At 36.5% G+C, this 18020-nt stretch overlaps 1 protein-coding gene across 1 annotated transcript in view; it reads left to right on the top strand.

Annotated features, from left to right (window-relative positions):
* ngfra (nerve growth factor receptor a (TNFR superfamily, member 16)) overlaps nt 1-11447 on the top strand; it is a 29676-nt gene extending 18229 nt beyond the window's left edge. Inside the window, exon 6 of the mRNA XM_056751901.1 lies at nt 7341-11447. Coding sequence (XP_056607879.1) covers nt 7341-7393 — 53 coding nt within the window. The 3' untranslated portion in view covers nt 7394-11447. The remainder of the gene's footprint in view (nt 1-7340) is intronic.
* The last annotated feature ends 6573 nt before the right edge of the window (nt 11448-18020 follow it).

Raw genomic sequence — 18020 nt, 5'->3', positions numbered from 1 at the left:
AATGGACATAAAAAATTAAGAATTAAGCGCACTATGGACAGTTTCATCGGATGTACACGCCTGGACTGAAGTTAACTTTATTTACTGTATATTTATTTTATATCAAGGTTTTATCGTATGCAAAATGTAATGCATTAAATTAAAACTTCAAAGCCTGTGACTGTGGGGACAGTGCTAAGGGTGACCTGAGTTTAAGTCCCAGCTCGAGGTCCTTTCTGGCCCCACCCCCTTCTCTGTCTCACTGCGCTTCCTCTCCTCTCTATGACTGCACTTTGTAAAATAATGGCAAAAATATCATAAATGGAAAAAACGACTCAACAGTTATTGATTCTTTGCGGAGGTTACGTTTGGCCACATAACGTTTGTTTATGTAGTTGCCGCTGAAACCATCTATGAAACCTAACCAAAACTAAAAAAACTGAGTTACAGTATTTTTACTGCATTGGAGTATAAAACAAAGTACCGTACAATGATTCATCCCCACATTTTCTCTTTTCCTCTCTCTAAGTCCATCTTTCCATCATCATTGCTCTTCCTCTGTACCTTCACTCCACTGTCTGCATGGAGTCCCATAGGACCATAACAGCAGATGCTTTCAGTCTAAACACACAATTCAACAATGTCAGCCTGAACAGGTGTGATGGTTCCATCGTGTCTTTCTGGCAGAGACACCTCTCCTTTATTTCTCACACATGTCTACTGTAAACACACAGGCGCCACTTCTAAACACATCGGTGCCAGCGGTCTCCACGTCTCTCCCCTGTGCCCACACGCACCAAACAATGCTCGGTGCTTACAGCCTCTGTTTTGTAATAAATAACATAGAATCCAATTTTCATTGATAAATTCTATTTCATTTAAAAATATGTAGATAAACATAAGTGTTGCATAAATAAACACATTAAGGTAAGTTCTTGGTTTTGGCTGAGAAGCACCTACTTAAACAGGTCTGCGTGCGGTCTGTGTAAACAACTTGAACTTTTAGAAATCGCTGTTCATGTTGTTTTTACGCCACGATTTATTTGAAATATAATACTCTGCAATGAAAGTTAATATCATGATAATAGACCGATGGAAATTAACTTAAAGAAGTACAATGCAGCATCTATTTTAGAGGGCCTCAAACAAAACTAAACGATTTAATACCACCAACCTAACAAGTGTTGACAAGTAGATCTATTATATGAGTAAATATTTTAAAGCGTTCATTATAACAACCTGTCACCTTAACTAAATCAAGAGATTACTGAGACACACCTAATATTGTGTAGAAGCCATACAGTTTCTCAGAAAGTGTCTGTCAGTTTTGTGTGCAGTATGCATCGGACAGTCAGCGACTGGACCGCGCGAGAGCGAGTAACATGCGCTGGTCTGACAGCCAGACTGGCTCATTAGCAGGTGTTGTATGACGAATCGCAGGCTAAGACCTACAGGAACACCAATGACCGCTTTCCTAATGTAGCAACAAGCTTCTAATAAGCATCAACCTCAAACGTTTGCTACTGCTACTCTCAGAAGCCATTAATACTTCCAGATGACCCATATGGTGTGCTTGAAAAATAGTGTGTGTGTTCTGTTTAGGAAGAGATAGCTGGACCGCTAATAGGGCGACTTGTTAAAGCACCCAAGAGAACAGTGAATATGTGGAACAAACCAGTGAAATCAGAAGTTTCAAGCTGTATGCATCTCTACTTTTTGCATTTAGTCTCTTGTGTCTGTCGCTGATAATTAGGAGTGACAAATAACTTGGATTAGTTTGTGTAAATGTGCTGCGTCAGTAGGGCCTGGAAAATGTCCCAATGCAGAATGTCAATTTATTGTTAATGAATCCTATTTTTCTCTCCATTCTTGTCCCTCTTTGGTAATTCTCTCCCACAAGTTTTTACTACTAAGAGATGAATGGATGAGCGGTTTTGTAGATATGAGAGAGGTGAAAGGGTTTTTAATATTTTATGTGGTTGTGGGACATTTTGCTTTCTGTTTTCCCGTTTTACTCATCCTCTTTGTTTATCCGGTCATCTATCTTTCATGGGACTGCCTGCTCTTCTTTCATATCAAATGTATGTATAAAAACAGAAAAGGTTTTCAACAAAGGTTTTCACCGTCTGAAGCTTTACTCTTAAAGGGATATGTCACCCAGAAAAGAAACTTCTGTCATTACTTTCACAAATTTTCATAAAACGTGAGCTGAGACATTTTGGAAAAGTTATGCCTTTTTCTTACTTTATTTTGGGTGATCTATCCCTTTAAAGGTCCAGTGTGTAATATGTAGAAAGATATTTAGAATATTAAGAAGCGTTATGTTTTTATTAACTTTTTAATAATTATCTATTTCTATCTACATACACAGAAATTCGTCATGTTGTTTTTACAGTAGCCCTCAACCTGGGGTCTTCAACTATATTTCCTTGAATGCCAGATTCCGAAAGTACACTATAAAAAAATGGTGGTAGAAATTACAGTAATACTGGCAGCAGTTTGCCAGTAACTTACTTTAGATTAACATTTATGCAATTAACTGGCAACAGTTTGTTCAAAGATACAAGTCTTTATTAAACATTAAACATTAACAAGTCTTTATCCTTACATGAAAAAACTTTAAATAACCGCCTCATGCAAAGCATTCTTGGAACCAAAATTAGACAAAAATACTGAAAATGATAAAATAACAGCCTCATGCAAAGATTTCTGGGAACCAAAATTAGACAAAAATACAGAAAATGATAAAAAAAAATCCACCTCATGCAAACCATTCTGGGTACCAAAATTAGGAAAAAATACAGAAAATGATCAAATAACAGCCTCATGCAAAGATTTCTGGCGACCAAAATTAGAAAAAAATACAGAGAATGATAAAATAACAGCCTCATGCAAAGATTTCTGGGAACCAGAAATCCATTTCTAAATTGAAACATTTTAGCGTCTGCTAAATGACTAAATGTAAAAATGTAAATGTTTATTTCTAGTTCCTAGAATAAGACGTCTGCTAAATGACTAAATGTAAAAATGTGAATGTCGATTTCTGGTTTCCAGAATGCCTTGCATGAGGCTGTTATTTTATCCTTTTTTCTGTAAAGATAAAGACTTGTTAATGTTTAATATTCATTTATCTTTTATAAAACGGTTGCCAACAAATTAAATAAATATAAATCTACAGTAAGTTATTGGCAACTAGCTTGCATAACTACAGCAAAAACATTTACAGTGTATGAATAGGATGCGGGTTAGTTTTTTACTATATCGTCATTTCTTTTGCTATCTTATTTATTGTATTTTTTCCTTTTATAGCCTACTATTTTTGTAGCTGTTACCTATAGGTAATATATTAAAACATGCACACAAATATTGCATCCAGTATTTGTGCCTTTTCATTATATTTAATTAAAAGAGATACTGTCTTTTTAATTGTATTTTATATTCCATAATGCGTTAGTCTACCCAAAAATGAAATGCTGTTAATTTACTCACCCCCAGACCCTCAGTACTTCCAAGATGGTGGTAGCATTGTTTTTTCAATGAGATATTTATGAAGATATTTGGTTGATATTTAAGTCAAATGTCACATTCATCACAAAAGTAATATCTGCCCCTTGAAGTTAAACTGGCCTCTTAAAAAGCGAATCAGTTGTGGTCTGTGTAAGAAACTGAATGCTATTATCATACAGTATATATGGCTATCATAGCATCTTCGTGTGAATTCCAATCACATTCATGTGCGTGGGACACTAAGAAGGGCAGATCTTTTGAAGTGCAAGTTCTATAGGGAGATGAAGAGCTGTTTTCATAAATACAGCTGTTTAAATCATACATATTGAATGTAGTAATGAAAACAAATATCTGAGACCTTCCTGCAGTTTTTTACAAGGTCAGAAAACGTGTTTTGGAACACGACCTACCACATGCACAAACCGACTGCCTGTGGCTGTGAACTGCTGATTATAAAATTGTAAATAACATTCCGTTTCTTGGAAAGATCGATCAAATCGCTTTATAAGATGTCAATCGTAATGAGCCGCGTGAATTACTTTTGTGCTGAATGTAGCAGCGCTTCAGACTTTTAAAGATGTGGCGTCTCAGGATGTGCACTTCTTACAGCACAGTTGGGTCAGTAAAGTCTCTCCACTTATTTGAAATGTTAAGGCGTTCCAGTTAAAGATGATTGGCGAGCCGCATTTGGCCCGTGGGCAGCCAGTTGACTAGCCCTGCCCTGCCCTGCCCTGCCCTGCCCTGCCCTGCCCTGCCCTGCTCTGCCCTGCTCTGAACAGACAAACTGCTCTAATCCATCCATCCATTTTCTACCGCTTATCCGAACTACCTCGGGTCACGGGGAGCCTGCGCCTATCTCAGGAGTCTTTGGGCATCAAGGCAGGATACACCCTGGATGGAGTGCCAACCCATCGCAGGGCACACACACTCACTCATTCACTCACGCACTCACACCCTACGGACAATTTTTCCAGAGATGCCAAGCAACCTAACGTGCATGTCTTTGGACCAGGGGAGGAAACCGGAGTACCCGGAGGAAACCCCCGAGTCACGGGGAGAACATGCAAACTCCACACACACAAGTCGGAAGCGGGAATCAAACCCCCAACCCTGGAGGTGTGAGGCGAACGTGCTAACCACTAAGCCACCGTGCCCCCCACTGCTCTAATGCGTTTTGTAAATACTTCTTCGGCAACATCGTAATCCTTCGAACAGGAGGGTGGAGAGGTGGAGTGAGCCGTTGGTTGCAATTCGCAACCTTACCGCTAGATGCCACTAAAATCTCCACACTGCTCCCTTTAGATACATTTCCTTAAAACGTCTTGCTATCATTATTTGCTTCAATTAAATTGCTTTATGTATGTGGGTGTTTTTCCCTATTGTCAAAAAAAATGTAATGAGTCAGAATCCAATCCATTGTCTATTGTTTAGGGGCCGTGTTGTGTGCAGATTATTGTTGGGTCCCGTACAGTATAAGTGTATTGGCAGATAATGTTAAAATGATGTTTGCCTACGCACATTTTCTCACACGCTCTCTCTGTCTCTCCATCTGTTTCTCTCTGCTGCGTGCTACGACACTCGTGAGCGTGAGGCTCTATCACAACTGCTCTCTGCAGACCGAGAGAATGCGATTTCAAAATACTGCATCCCCCTGTGAGGATACTTAAAATGTAGGATGCCCCTCAAGGGACAGAAGAGCGTAGCCTTTCCATACAGGTTCTGATGTGAAGTGTGCACTTTCCCAAAAGGGATCACAGAATATAATAAACTATCTCTAAATAGCGATGGCACCTGAGACCAGACCCGCAGATAATACTATACTGTATACCAAAAGAAATGACAGCATCTCAAAATTTCCAGAGACCATATATTTTTTTGATTCATCAAGTTCATCCATTCAATAGTCATGTTTACTATACCAAACAGTGGAAGTAGACAGGACAAGTTGCTCTGGGGTGTTTAAAAAATTAATCTAATGTTTTTTGTAATCACATTTTTACCCCACTATCATGTTAAAATGTATACTCTTGTGGCTATACTTTCAAAACAGTGCTTATTTAAACATGTATTCCATTGCAATGCCTTGTCTCATTTATCTCCATTATTATAGTCAGAAATGCATTGTTTAAATGTTGATTTTGCAAAGTGACAGACTAATCAACATTTTGGTAATTGTATTACTACAGTATGGCCATATATAAGTGCATGTCACAGATGGTTGTACAGTATTTGTTGTTCTCCGTTGTATCTTTAAAATGTTGAGTGACATGTGATGTCCATGTCTATAAAGCAAATTCCTAGAGTAATTAAAGGTTTGGCAAGACTGAGTGTTAGCTACGTGAAATATGTTCTAGATTTCTTATTCCAGTCTGCTTTATGCATATATACATTATTTAGATAAACCATCATAAACATGAACGAAACACAAGTAGCCTGACCCGAAAGAAAATCACATAAAAACTATTGAAATCTTCAAAATTCAAACGAATCAGCCACCAGTAGGCTCTAAGGTAAAATAGTAAATAGCCGTGAGATTATGTTGGATCTATTCAGTTTAGCATTTGATTTAAGTCCCAGATTCGTCTCGACACCTCTGACCCCCACAAGCAAATACACACAGTTCTGGACTACATTTTTCCATCTAATTACACAGTACACTTCTGTTTCCCAAAAGGATGGGTGGGTAAATGTTCTTCACAGGCAATGATGTCATTGACAAGACAGAGAAAAGTTGTTTTTTTGCACAAATGGCAAAGCTCTGAATGGGTCCAGACACAAAACGGTACCTCAGAACTCAAAGCCTACTTGCAGCATTCCGGAACTGTTTCCATGGCACCTCACAATTGACAACAGATTGAAGGGTTAGTGGGAAAATGAGGCATTTGTGTCTCGGGCTGAATGTAGTAGTGATTGCAGTTAAATGGTTAGGGCAGGCAGAGGGGATCAGGGAGCTCAAAGCTCCAGGGGGTGCACGATTGCCTCAAACTGGCTAAAAATTGAAGCTGCATGTTATTTCAAGAATTTTTTTTGATTTGGCCATTTCATTTCATCCTAGATGAGAAAGGGAAAAGAATTATGTTCTTCTTTAAATAGTCAGGATAGTGAACACCAAGACCAAGATTTATTGTGTGCAGTATTCAACAATGTAATATAGGTCTGGCATAACTGGCACAATGTTGCTATTAATAAAAAAATAGTTTGCTTTATGTTTTTCGCTTTATTTTTTATCAATTTTTTTTTAAATCTGTTTTTTATGTACAGTTTTTGGAACTACAGCAGGTATCTGTTGTGATTATGATGAAAATACAAAAGAATCCTGCAAAATAATAAATTATATAAAATTAAAGAACATAAACTATAAACTATTATTTTAAATGACAAATTATAAATTCCATTTTAATTAAAAAGAAATTAAGAATTAATTTAAATAAGAAAACAGCTTAAACTGAATTAAAAAGGTTTTTCCTCAAATAATTTCTGAATGAACTCTGAAGACAAAGTAAAAATTGATTAATAAAAAAATACTGCTTGAAGATAATGATGAAAATACTAAAAAAAAAAAATAGTATACCATATAAAAAATAAATAAAAAAACCCAGAAATTATTAATACAACATTATGAATTTTAAATTACAAATATTTTTTGTTAATAATTTTGATTCTAATTATTAATAATTCTATTAAAAATCTAAAAAAGATATACATTTCTTTTGTTAAATAATAACTCAAATCTAATTCTAAAGTAATTCTAAAATCTAAATTAACACAACAAATGAAAACATGAAGTGTAACTATAATACCCAAAAATGTCTGCTTCAAGATATTAAACAAACTTTTTCTCTGTCATTCTCTAGTGGTGAGAGTGGATGGGGGCGCGCAGCCTGACTCCCCGCCACCTCAGGCCTAACCGGTAAGGACCAGGAAGTAACATGATCAAAGATGAAGAATTGATGAGAGGTTGGAGTGGAGAAAACAAGAGCGGAAGGAACACAGAGGAGAAAGGAGGAGCGAAGCCATAATGGTTGTCCGGGCAGGGAGGCCAAGACTTACGAGACCAGATCTTTGATCATTTTGAACCCAGCACGGACAATTCTTTGACGGGCCGGTTCATCAGCATCCGTGGAGATGTCTTCAACGATCTGGCCTAAAGTAGCTACTACTAAACCAACATAAGCCCAAAGCGAGTTTGCAGTGTAATGTATCCTGAAGCCCAGTTCAAACCTCAACGACAACAAAACTGAATGTTTAAAGTCTACCGGGTTTCGCAAATGTATTACAGTGACCTCGTGACATGAACTCTGGATCTCTTTACGAGAGGATGTAGAGACGGCCGTCGTAAGTTTCACGGATATCACGTTATTTAGCAACCTCACCATGATTCCTCCACCTGGGGCTTTCTGCCTGATTTAATAAGGATTTTGTTTTTGCCTTATCTTTGAAGTACTAACAGATTATGTCTTTAACCATCAAAGTCCTTTATTTAATCAGAACCTCAGATTTTCATGCAGCTCTTTCCAGGTGTTTATTCAGACTTTGGGGGTGGGTTACGCAGTTAGCTTATGAAAGCAGCTGATCTCGGGTCAGCGTTTATGGGAAACAACTCGCGCCTGTGACATTTGCTGACCTTTACTAAAGTAATGACTCAGATCTATACTTAGCTCTGGTTCCTTTTCTCCCTTTCACACTCTCCGTGACAGCCATTTTTCTATAAACACATACAGACATATAGCGTGTCATGTTCCCTGCCTTCCTCTGCTCAGTGTTTCTTTTCCTGGATGTTCTGTCCTCTTTAAAATCTGATTAAAATCCCAAACAGAGAGCAGAACCGAAAGAATGAGATGCTAAGAACTGAAATGCTGACAAACATTTGGATCATTAGAAATCTGATTCACAGAAACCAAGACTAAAATTGTCATTTTTAAACCATCTTGTGTATTAAGAGTTTGTCCTAATGACCTACTACAGAAAAATACTAAAAAACTAAAATAATAACACATTTTAATGTTTTGTTTAGATTTAAGGAACACTTATTACAACTAAACTCTGTCGTGAATGTTTCTCTTAAACTACAAAGATTGTCATAAACGCTTATTTAGATCTGACCGGATCTGTGAAAATGTTGTTGGGACTAAACGGCCAACACTAGGATTCCCCACCACATTTTTTTCCCACGTTTTTCCCCAAAACTCTGATCTCTTCTTTCCTCTTTATCTTTTCTACTCTTATAAAACATTAAATTCATAGACTACTGTAGTTCCTGAGGAGTCATTATTGTTTTTCTAATCTTTGCCAACACATTTTCTCCTCTCTCAGACTCACTCTCTACCTACTTAAGTCTGGGCTAAATGCTTCACTCCATGTGCATCAGATGCCATAATGTGGTTTGAATCACAGTCATCTCAGCAGTCCTGGAAACGGTTATATTCGTGTTTGGAGAATGTGAAAGAGAGACATTTCATTTGACTGTCCTTGGCCCGGCTTAGACAAATTACAGGGCAGACCTGTTGCCAATTCAGCAGAAAGAGCAAAAATATTAGTGCGTTATCCATTGAAGGTGAAGTATGTAATTTCTTTACCTTTTTCTAAATCAACCAAAAAAAGACTTTCTTAGAATCGTCAAGTATTTTAACAATCAAATAAATTGCATCACGTCTGTGAACCGAAGTGGTCCAACCATACAACGCTACCAAAAGCCCGAACAACTAAAAATAGATCATTGCTTCCTGTTTTCTCTCCATCCACTTGGGATATTACGCTAGTAAATAGACATTAGGGACCCAAAGTAGAGGATTCCACAGACACAGAGCATCTAATGGACTGTCTTTCGTTGCATTCCTAATGTGCTTACTGCCAGGCTCTGAATAAACATGAGAGGCATTAGTAAGACATTCCTGTCAGGCAGCTGGTAATTACCCTGATGCTTTCCGTCTCTCCTCCCCAAAGTCAGCTCACTCTCTTGGGGCTCTCTTCTGCTCAGCTTCCCTACCCCGGAGCTCTACCTCTCCATTCTGGGACCGTCCGTTCAACTCTACGGCACTCAGCGGTAGTAATAGTGCTATCACTGGTACATCAACAGGATATCACGGTTTGATTTCATTTTTACAAATCTTCAATATGAATAAGACTTTCACTTCCTGCTTGAATATCCATCTCAAGAATTTCAGAACAGGGCAGCTGGATTCTAGCTGGTCCTCACTGAGCTTGACCACTTTGAGATGACGGTAACTCAATGAAGACCAACTTGTGTCAACATGTCCAAAACACAGATACCACCCAAACTTTCCATCGGGTACATTATTTCCTTCCTGACTTGCAGTCATAGACTGATTTACACTATACAAGTCCAATCCAGTTACTACTAGAAGTTCTGCATTAACTTAAAGTTTGATGTACAGATTGGAATAACTTTTGCATCTTGCTTTTTGGGAGGTGGTTGTTAGCTCCAGATTTTATAACGCTTGAGTTGCGTGCATCTACCCGACGCTGTGGTTTCCATGAAATCACACTGTGCAGCAAATCACTGGCTTCTGGAGGGCTCAGCGTTCATTCGTGGGGCACTTTACCGATGTTTGCTCTGAGATTAGCTTCCTCTTGAGAACCTGACGAGATCAAGATAAGATTTCTTTCTCTCGCTATCTTGGCAATAGCTTGTGTCTATCCCATTCTTACGTCTTAATGCGGAGCAGAAAGGTTGGCAAACATCGAGTGACAATAATATCAAAGAAATTGATGCTTCTCAGGCGGGCGGTGTACTGAAATATATTATATTCAAAATAAGCCTATATTTTCGAAGAATGTTTTTTCTGATGTGTTCTGAGAGATAGATTGAAAATACAAGTATGAGGGACAGACATTTATCATGTGTACACATATAACCCACATGATTTGTGCTTGGCATCCATAAGGCGTCAAAGTATCAGTGAGCATCTGAAACAATTTAAAGAATAAAGGTAACAAGTGGATTGATTCTTGATTCAATATCCAGGAATGTGCCAAAGCATCCATAAATAAAAGCGACTCATGCAACAAAATATCCACTAAAATGATTGCAAATCTCTCTTGTCAGCCAAAAAAAAGTATTAGAGGAAAGTCAAAACATCATTTACAATACTAAATCTCTCCACTTGTATCCACCATCGTTTAGTAATTCTTTATTTTTTATAAAACAGCAGTTTTTATCATTTTAAATAGATTTATTCTTTGGAAGCAGTATTTTCTAGAGACCGCTTACTTTCTTAGCCGTTAAAATAGATTTGAACACTCAATAGTGTCCATCACCAGAAAGTGCCTGTGGACAATATCAGGTGTCTCTGAGCTATGTATCTTGTGTGTTCTGTGTTTCTTGTATGTGATAGATTCCCTTTGTTTTTATTTTTGTTATGAGATACGTGTTGATAAAGGTTGCCAGACATGACATCATTATCCAGGTAAAATAGATCCAGGTAAATTTTATCTATTGTCCTGCGTTTCCAAGAACTGCCTACAATTCAAACAAGACACATACTGTATCAGCTACACCAGTCCTAATAGCGGTGTACTTAAAGACACAAAAAGCATCATATAATGTCACTTTTCCAGCACATTAAAACCATTCTATGCATTCACTTCACAGTGCAACCTTCACAAAATGTTTAGCTCTTATATTAAAACTGTAAGCTTAAAAAGTGGCAATATTTGATAGCGTTGTGTTTCACAAATATGTTTTACTTATGACAAGGGATTGTACATTAACTGTTATTAAAGATATAGAGATAATATCGCATTTAAGAGAGACGTTTGGAAGAATCGCCACATGATGCTTATGGAAATCACCCTCTGCTGTTCAGCAGAGCTGAATGTTGTGTGTATGTAACCCATGCTGTACAATGCATTGTGTAAATTTTCCTGGAGTTGTTATGACACATATACACATATGTAAACAAGAAATAAAAGCATTTAGAATTCAATTAAATAAAACCAAATATGACTGCTTCAAAATGGTCTTTTTCATTCACAAAATACATATCTGTCTGTCTGTCTAGATTTTGTTTCTCTTTTAAATGTGCATGGGTCTAGTGGGGTCATACTGGGCAGAACCTTATACGGTAGCATTGACTGCTCTGATCCCAGACTAAAGATGACAACAAAATATCTAAAAATATTTTTTTACACGCCATGTTCACTGGTCATGAGAATACCCTGGGAAACAGACAGGCACCAAACATCTTTACTACACTCTTAAAAATAAAGGTGCTTAAAAGGTTCTTCACAGCAACATGGTAGAACCTTTTTTAGTTCCACAAAGAAACATTCATTCAAATTTTCTTTAAAGAAGCCTCTGTTTCTCCCTTTTTTATAATCTGAAGAGCCACAAAGAACCATTTTTTGGAACTGAAAGTTTCTACAGATGTTAATGGTTCTTTATGGAACCAAAAGGTACTTGATTGTCATCAAATTATTTTTGAAGATCTTTTTTTAACCTCTATATGTTCCCAAGAAGTTTCTCAACTAATATAAGATGCAAATCCAGACCCTGCCGTTACACATACTGAAAAAAATATCTTGTAGAATTAACTAAATAAAATCCTCATAAAATTTATACAAACCTTTTTTAAATTACAATTTGATTCTATAATTCAATTACAACTTATAACGTAAGCAATAAAGTAAATTCTAGTAAATACATTTAGGATTTCTTAAAATATTTAGTAAATGTTATTTTAAGGAACAAAAATTACACTGAACAAAAACATGCGTTTGAGTGTCTAACTCAAACTTCACATATCACTAGCCTGTCACTAGACACAACATAGACTGTTTAGTAAGAAGAGACTGGTGGTTTCTGTACTGATAATACAGTTACTGCTCAATAAGTAAAATAACACATTTCATGACTAATACCGTGCCTCCCTCAATCTAGGCACAAGCGCTTGCACTTCTGAACAACAGTAACAACTTAAAAAACCCGAATTAAAAAATATTACCAAAACTCTCCTAAATCTCAAAGATAAATCAACGAAAAAACACAAACAGGTCTTTCATTTTACTGAAAAACACTTAACATGACAGTTCATCTGGAAAATGAATCTCCTAATGCAGTCAGATGAAAAGCATGCTGGGAACTACAGATCAACTGCCAAGGTCGATATATCTACTATAATTATTAATGTAGTCTCAACAAAAAATATATGAGTAAACTTTATTTGACCAATTTAAATGAGTTCAACATAATACAATTGAGTTGGATTTAGTTAATAATTTGTTGAATTAAAATAACTCAAACAAGATAATTAAAATCATAACAACCAAAATTAGTAAATTTATTCCCAAGATTACATTATTTTAACTCAATTATTTTGTAAAAAAACAGGAACATTAAATTAAGTATATTTGAATAATTTCTTTTCATAAAATCTACAAAGGCACATAATCATTTTTTTAGTGCATGAACCAGCACAACCTCCCTTCTGCATCCCCGAAATTATGGGAACACTGTGAATTTAAGAAGCGTGAAAAATTACTCTTGAGAAATGTGTTGGGTTTTTGTTACACATATCGGTAAGTTTACTCTTGTGTGGCTCTTTTACAGATAGAATGCCAGATGTTTCGTCATTAAACATTCGACTGGCTGGTGGCTTTCAAAAACTATCGACAAAAAAAATGTTGAGTAAGAACTGTTTTAAGATCTAAAAAAACTGAAAGCTTTAGAGTGGGCAGAAAAGCAGAGACCACAAAATATGTTTGGACCAAGTGATTGCCAAACCACAACGCAAAGCACATCCATATGCTTCATTAGAACCAGACTCTGACCTGCTACAACCGTACCCCGGTATTCACACTGATACCCAACAAAAGCTCAATTTTATTACGAGGCATTTTAGAATAACGGTCTATTTCGATAACTGTGGGAAACACACACACTTACAGCCATGCTATTCTAACTTACACTATCAGGTTTGGAAAAAAACCTGCTTATTGTTTGTTACAAGATTTTAACATAATAGTAAGGTCACTGCCACTTTGGAATAAGATAAAGGGAAATCTGTGAACAATGCAGTGTCCAACAAATGTCAAAACATATCAAAACTTTCTGATATTTTTGTTTCTTCAAAGTCACCAGCTTTTGGCTAGATTACAGGTCTGCATACGATTTCATTCTCTCCATCACTTTCATGAGATATTCATGAGATGCTTTTCAAACAATATTGAAGTAGTTCCCATGTAAGTGAGCCACTTGTGGACTGCCTTTCCTTCATATTAAGACCAACTTAGCCGTTTCAAAACCACATTTGTTCTTTTAAATAAAAATAGTAGCTTTTCAGAGACAAGCGGGTCCAAACATTTGACTAGTACAACTGTAGAATTCCACTATACAATTTACACAGTAAACACACAACTTTACACATCTTGTTCATCAGCACGGTAACACACGGTTGGTTGTCAGAAAGGTTGTAGACAGTGATGTTCAGCAGGGTGGAAGAGATAAACTCCAAATGCCCAGAATTCACATTCAATTAGATTAGCCAGTAAAAGCAGATATCGCAGTGTATGGTCGTCAAATAATTCATCCCCTTTTTAGTCATTTGCCCCCATAAATTTAATAGGGACCATGAGTCACCAAAAAAAGCAGGAGACAAAGACCAAAAGATTAAATGTTGTCATAAAAAGGGACATTATTGTTGTTCAACTACATTCAAAAAGAAAAAAACATGGAGAACATAAAACAATTAAATCTCTCTGTTGACAAGGGAACAGGCAAGGGTACAGAGGAAAAAAACACTCTCACCATTATTAATGAGAGTAAAGGGAATGGGAAGATGTGGTTAAAAATATGATTTTACACAGATGTGCCAGACATCCGTTTTCGAATCTAAACGAAGTTAATAAGAGTCATAATATCATGTATTAGAGGAGACTGGCGCCCATTAGGAGGTGACAGCAGAAGTATAACTGCAATATTTTATGAAATGAAGTTAAAGTACTAAACCAACTTTAAGGCAAGTAAAATTTAACGTATTAATGATTTAAATGGTGCCATGTTTATGGATGAACTATGATACAACATGAATCACAAAATAAGACCACAATTATAGATGGTTTCATCGCACACACGCCTGGCACTAAGTAAAATTCTGTTTTTAAAATTTTTAAAATTCTAAGTAAAAAATCTGTTTTTGTGGCTAATAATATATCAATTTATATTAATGTAAATTTATATTTAATTTTATAATTATTGTATTAAAAAACTATTTGTTGAATTTTATTGTATGTTCATTTTTATAAAAAAAATAGTTTAGCCAAGTAATGGTTCTTCTAGTAACAACAATTATACTAGACACTTTTAACTTGCTAGTTTATGTTATTTACATGTTATTCTTTTACTTGATTTCTGGATAATTCTCCAGTGACTTCTTTGCGGATGTGATACATTTGGGCCACAAAAGCGTGCATCCGCAGTGACACTGTGGACACTTTGTGGATGTTGTTGCTTTGAAACTGTCTGTCAGAATGACTAACCTGCACGCACACACAAACAAACGCACACGCACCGGTCAGCTCATGATGTATGAAATAAAACGTTTCTTATACAATCAGAAAAATGTGACTAAATTAAGATTTATTTTGAAATTACACAAAAACACACAAAACACAAAACATTCATGTACAATATTTAAACACCATTAGTATAGGTACAAAGCAGAGTTTTTAACTTTGACAGATAATTCACAAAGTATCCACAGAGTTACAGGAACTGAAATAAAATTTGCTACCACACACACAGTCTCTCCTACACCACCTAATACTATGTGAGTTCAAACTCATGTTCAAGTCATGATAACGTCTGGTCGCCGCTACAGAGCACCGAGCACCAAAACAGCCAGACAAAGGAAAAGTTTCTTCCCTCAGGCTATCTACCTCACAAACCATTAAATGTTCTACTGTGCAATAAAAAGACGTGCAATACACAACTATATACTTATTATACATATGTTGTTGAAATAATATTCAGCAATCGGAATTCCCCTGCATAACTCGTATATAACACAGTATAATTTGTACATCTGTACTTACAACATACAATCAATTGTCCTTTTTCCCAATATTGTCCTTTTTGTCAAATGTGTATTGTAAGTTTTGTTACATGTGTAACTTTTTCTACCCTGTACGTGCACTGGAAACTTCTCTCACTAAGACAAATTCATTGTGTGTCCATGCACACTGGGCAATAAAGCTCTTTCTGGTTCCGATATAACTAAAGGAAAATCTTTGAAACTTGAAAAATATTTATGGATCTTCAAAGCAGGTCAAAGTCGTATCCTATGATATCATTGCTCTGTAAAGCAAAGTAATAATCAAGTAATAATTCTTAGATGTCTTCTATCTTAGAGATGGATTGAACTCATTTTTGAGGTCATAGTGCTCTGTAATCTCATCATATGTGATGTCATAACTGCATAAATGAATTGCTCAGCAATTTTAAGTAGCTGTGAAATCACAGACAACTGAGGTCACATAATAACTTTGAGACAAATTAAATGCACAAATAGATCACGCTTAACAGAAACATGAATAGATTTCTATCGATAATTAAACAATTTCACAATTTTCATTAGATTCTCATCCTAAACTGGAAGATGGAACATAGGGAATTCTTTGGGACGGATTAAATAAATCCAACTCACCACAACCATTAACACAAATCAATACACTCCATCTCACACACACAGACCCCACACCACATACCACCTGCTACACCTCAGAAAAAAATGGGACACAACAACCAACTGAAGAAAGAGTGGAATAAGGAACACACATAGAAGAGAAAGAGTGTTAATATAGGCAGATGGAAAGACAGCACAAATCAAAACCGTAGGAAGTGCATCACTGTTCCTCCAACACGATCGTTGTTCATATGTCAGCCTTGTCAAAAACACACACGCAGTCTTACACTGTAACATGGTTCCTGCCCACACACACACACACACACACACACACACAGCAGGCTATTACTCCGTCATTGTCTCAATCAGAGCATTTTACTGGCACACTGTTAAACACTGACTGCCATAACATGATTCCACCATCTGTTCAAGAGTGAACCATCCAACTCTATTATTTTCTGTTCAGACAGAGGAATAAACACAGTCAAATACAAATCAACATGTTTAAGATATATACATATATTACATATATATTTATTATTTATGTTTGTTTGTGTGTGTTTGATGCTACTGCAGAATTGTAATCTGGCGACATGCCACACAAATACCAAAACGCCATCCGATAGAGAGTGAGTCACCAGCCTGGTATCCCTCGAAGTGTGTGTGTAGGTGTGACAGAGATACGGTCGCAGCAAATGAGAAAAAACACTGCAGAGGCATTTCTTCACGATCACTCCATTTATAGGGTCTGGTGTCAGCAGACCGGGTCCACATAAAAATTCATTGTGTATGATCAGCCTACCACAAATCGTTCAGTTAATCTATGCATCGTCTCTGCTTCCATAATCAATATTCATATGAGACATGGAAATTTATGGCAAGTTATTATTCATCTCATAATACTTTTGGTTGTGGCTATCATTGGCGGCAGCTGCTTGAGAGAGAGGCTCATTGAAGTGAAGCGAACGCAAATGAAGAGTGTAAATCATCTATTCTCAGGCTTTATTTGTTTGTTTTTTAAGGGCTTGAAAATTCCATTCACTTCATTTTGATGAATGGCTGTGGCTGGAGGAATAGAACAACAGATGTTGAATTCACACACACAATCAAACTGAGACACAAGACTCTAGGAAAGTAGTAAAATGCACATTCATATTCATTTCATTCTTTGGGTAATCTGTCTCTGCACAACGGTGCACAACACAAATCTAAAAATAGATTTGCGTTTGGCGCAAAAATGAGAGGAAAGCCAGAGAAATGGAAGAACGAAATCTAGCTGACATCAGCTGCTGAAGAAGACGGAGCATTATGACATCATCAGACTTTGAATCCCAAACTCTTTACAGACAAACAGAAATATGCATACACAGAAATAACAGTAAGTTAAAGTGTCATATGACATGTCTTAAACAAACACAATCGTTTGTTTTAGATTTACTGCAATGTTTATAGATGATTTAAGGTTAAAAAACTATTTTTTTTCCACAAACCATGCATGTTTATATTTCCTCTTTGCCCCGCCTCTCTGAAACACGTAGATTTTTTACAAAGTTCATCGCTCTGAAAATCAAGATGTGCTATGGTTGGCCACTTAACCAGTGCGTAGTGATTGGTCAAATACTGCAAGCGTGCGACTGAAATGTAACACTTCTTACCATATTTGGAATGTCAGGTTCCAAAGCAATTGTACTGACAGGTACTCCCAACTTACACTGTAAAACGATTTGCTTTACTTAATGCAAATGTGCAAACTCGTTGCCTTGATTCAATTAAGTGAGCTCAACTGCATTTATGTTTAATCATTTAGCAGATGCTTTTATCCAAAGCGACTTACAAAGAGTTTAGGGAGCTATAAGCGATGTGTAATACAGGAGCAAAATTGCAATAGGTGCC

Source organism: Triplophysa dalaica, chromosome 7, assembly GCF_015846415.1.
Source record: "Triplophysa dalaica isolate WHDGS20190420 chromosome 7, ASM1584641v1, whole genome shotgun sequence".
NCBI lineage: Eukaryota > Metazoa > Chordata > Actinopteri > Cypriniformes > Nemacheilidae > Triplophysa > Triplophysa dalaica.
Note: the sequence above shows the minus strand (reverse complement) of the source record. Positions and strands in the feature narration are given on the sequence as shown.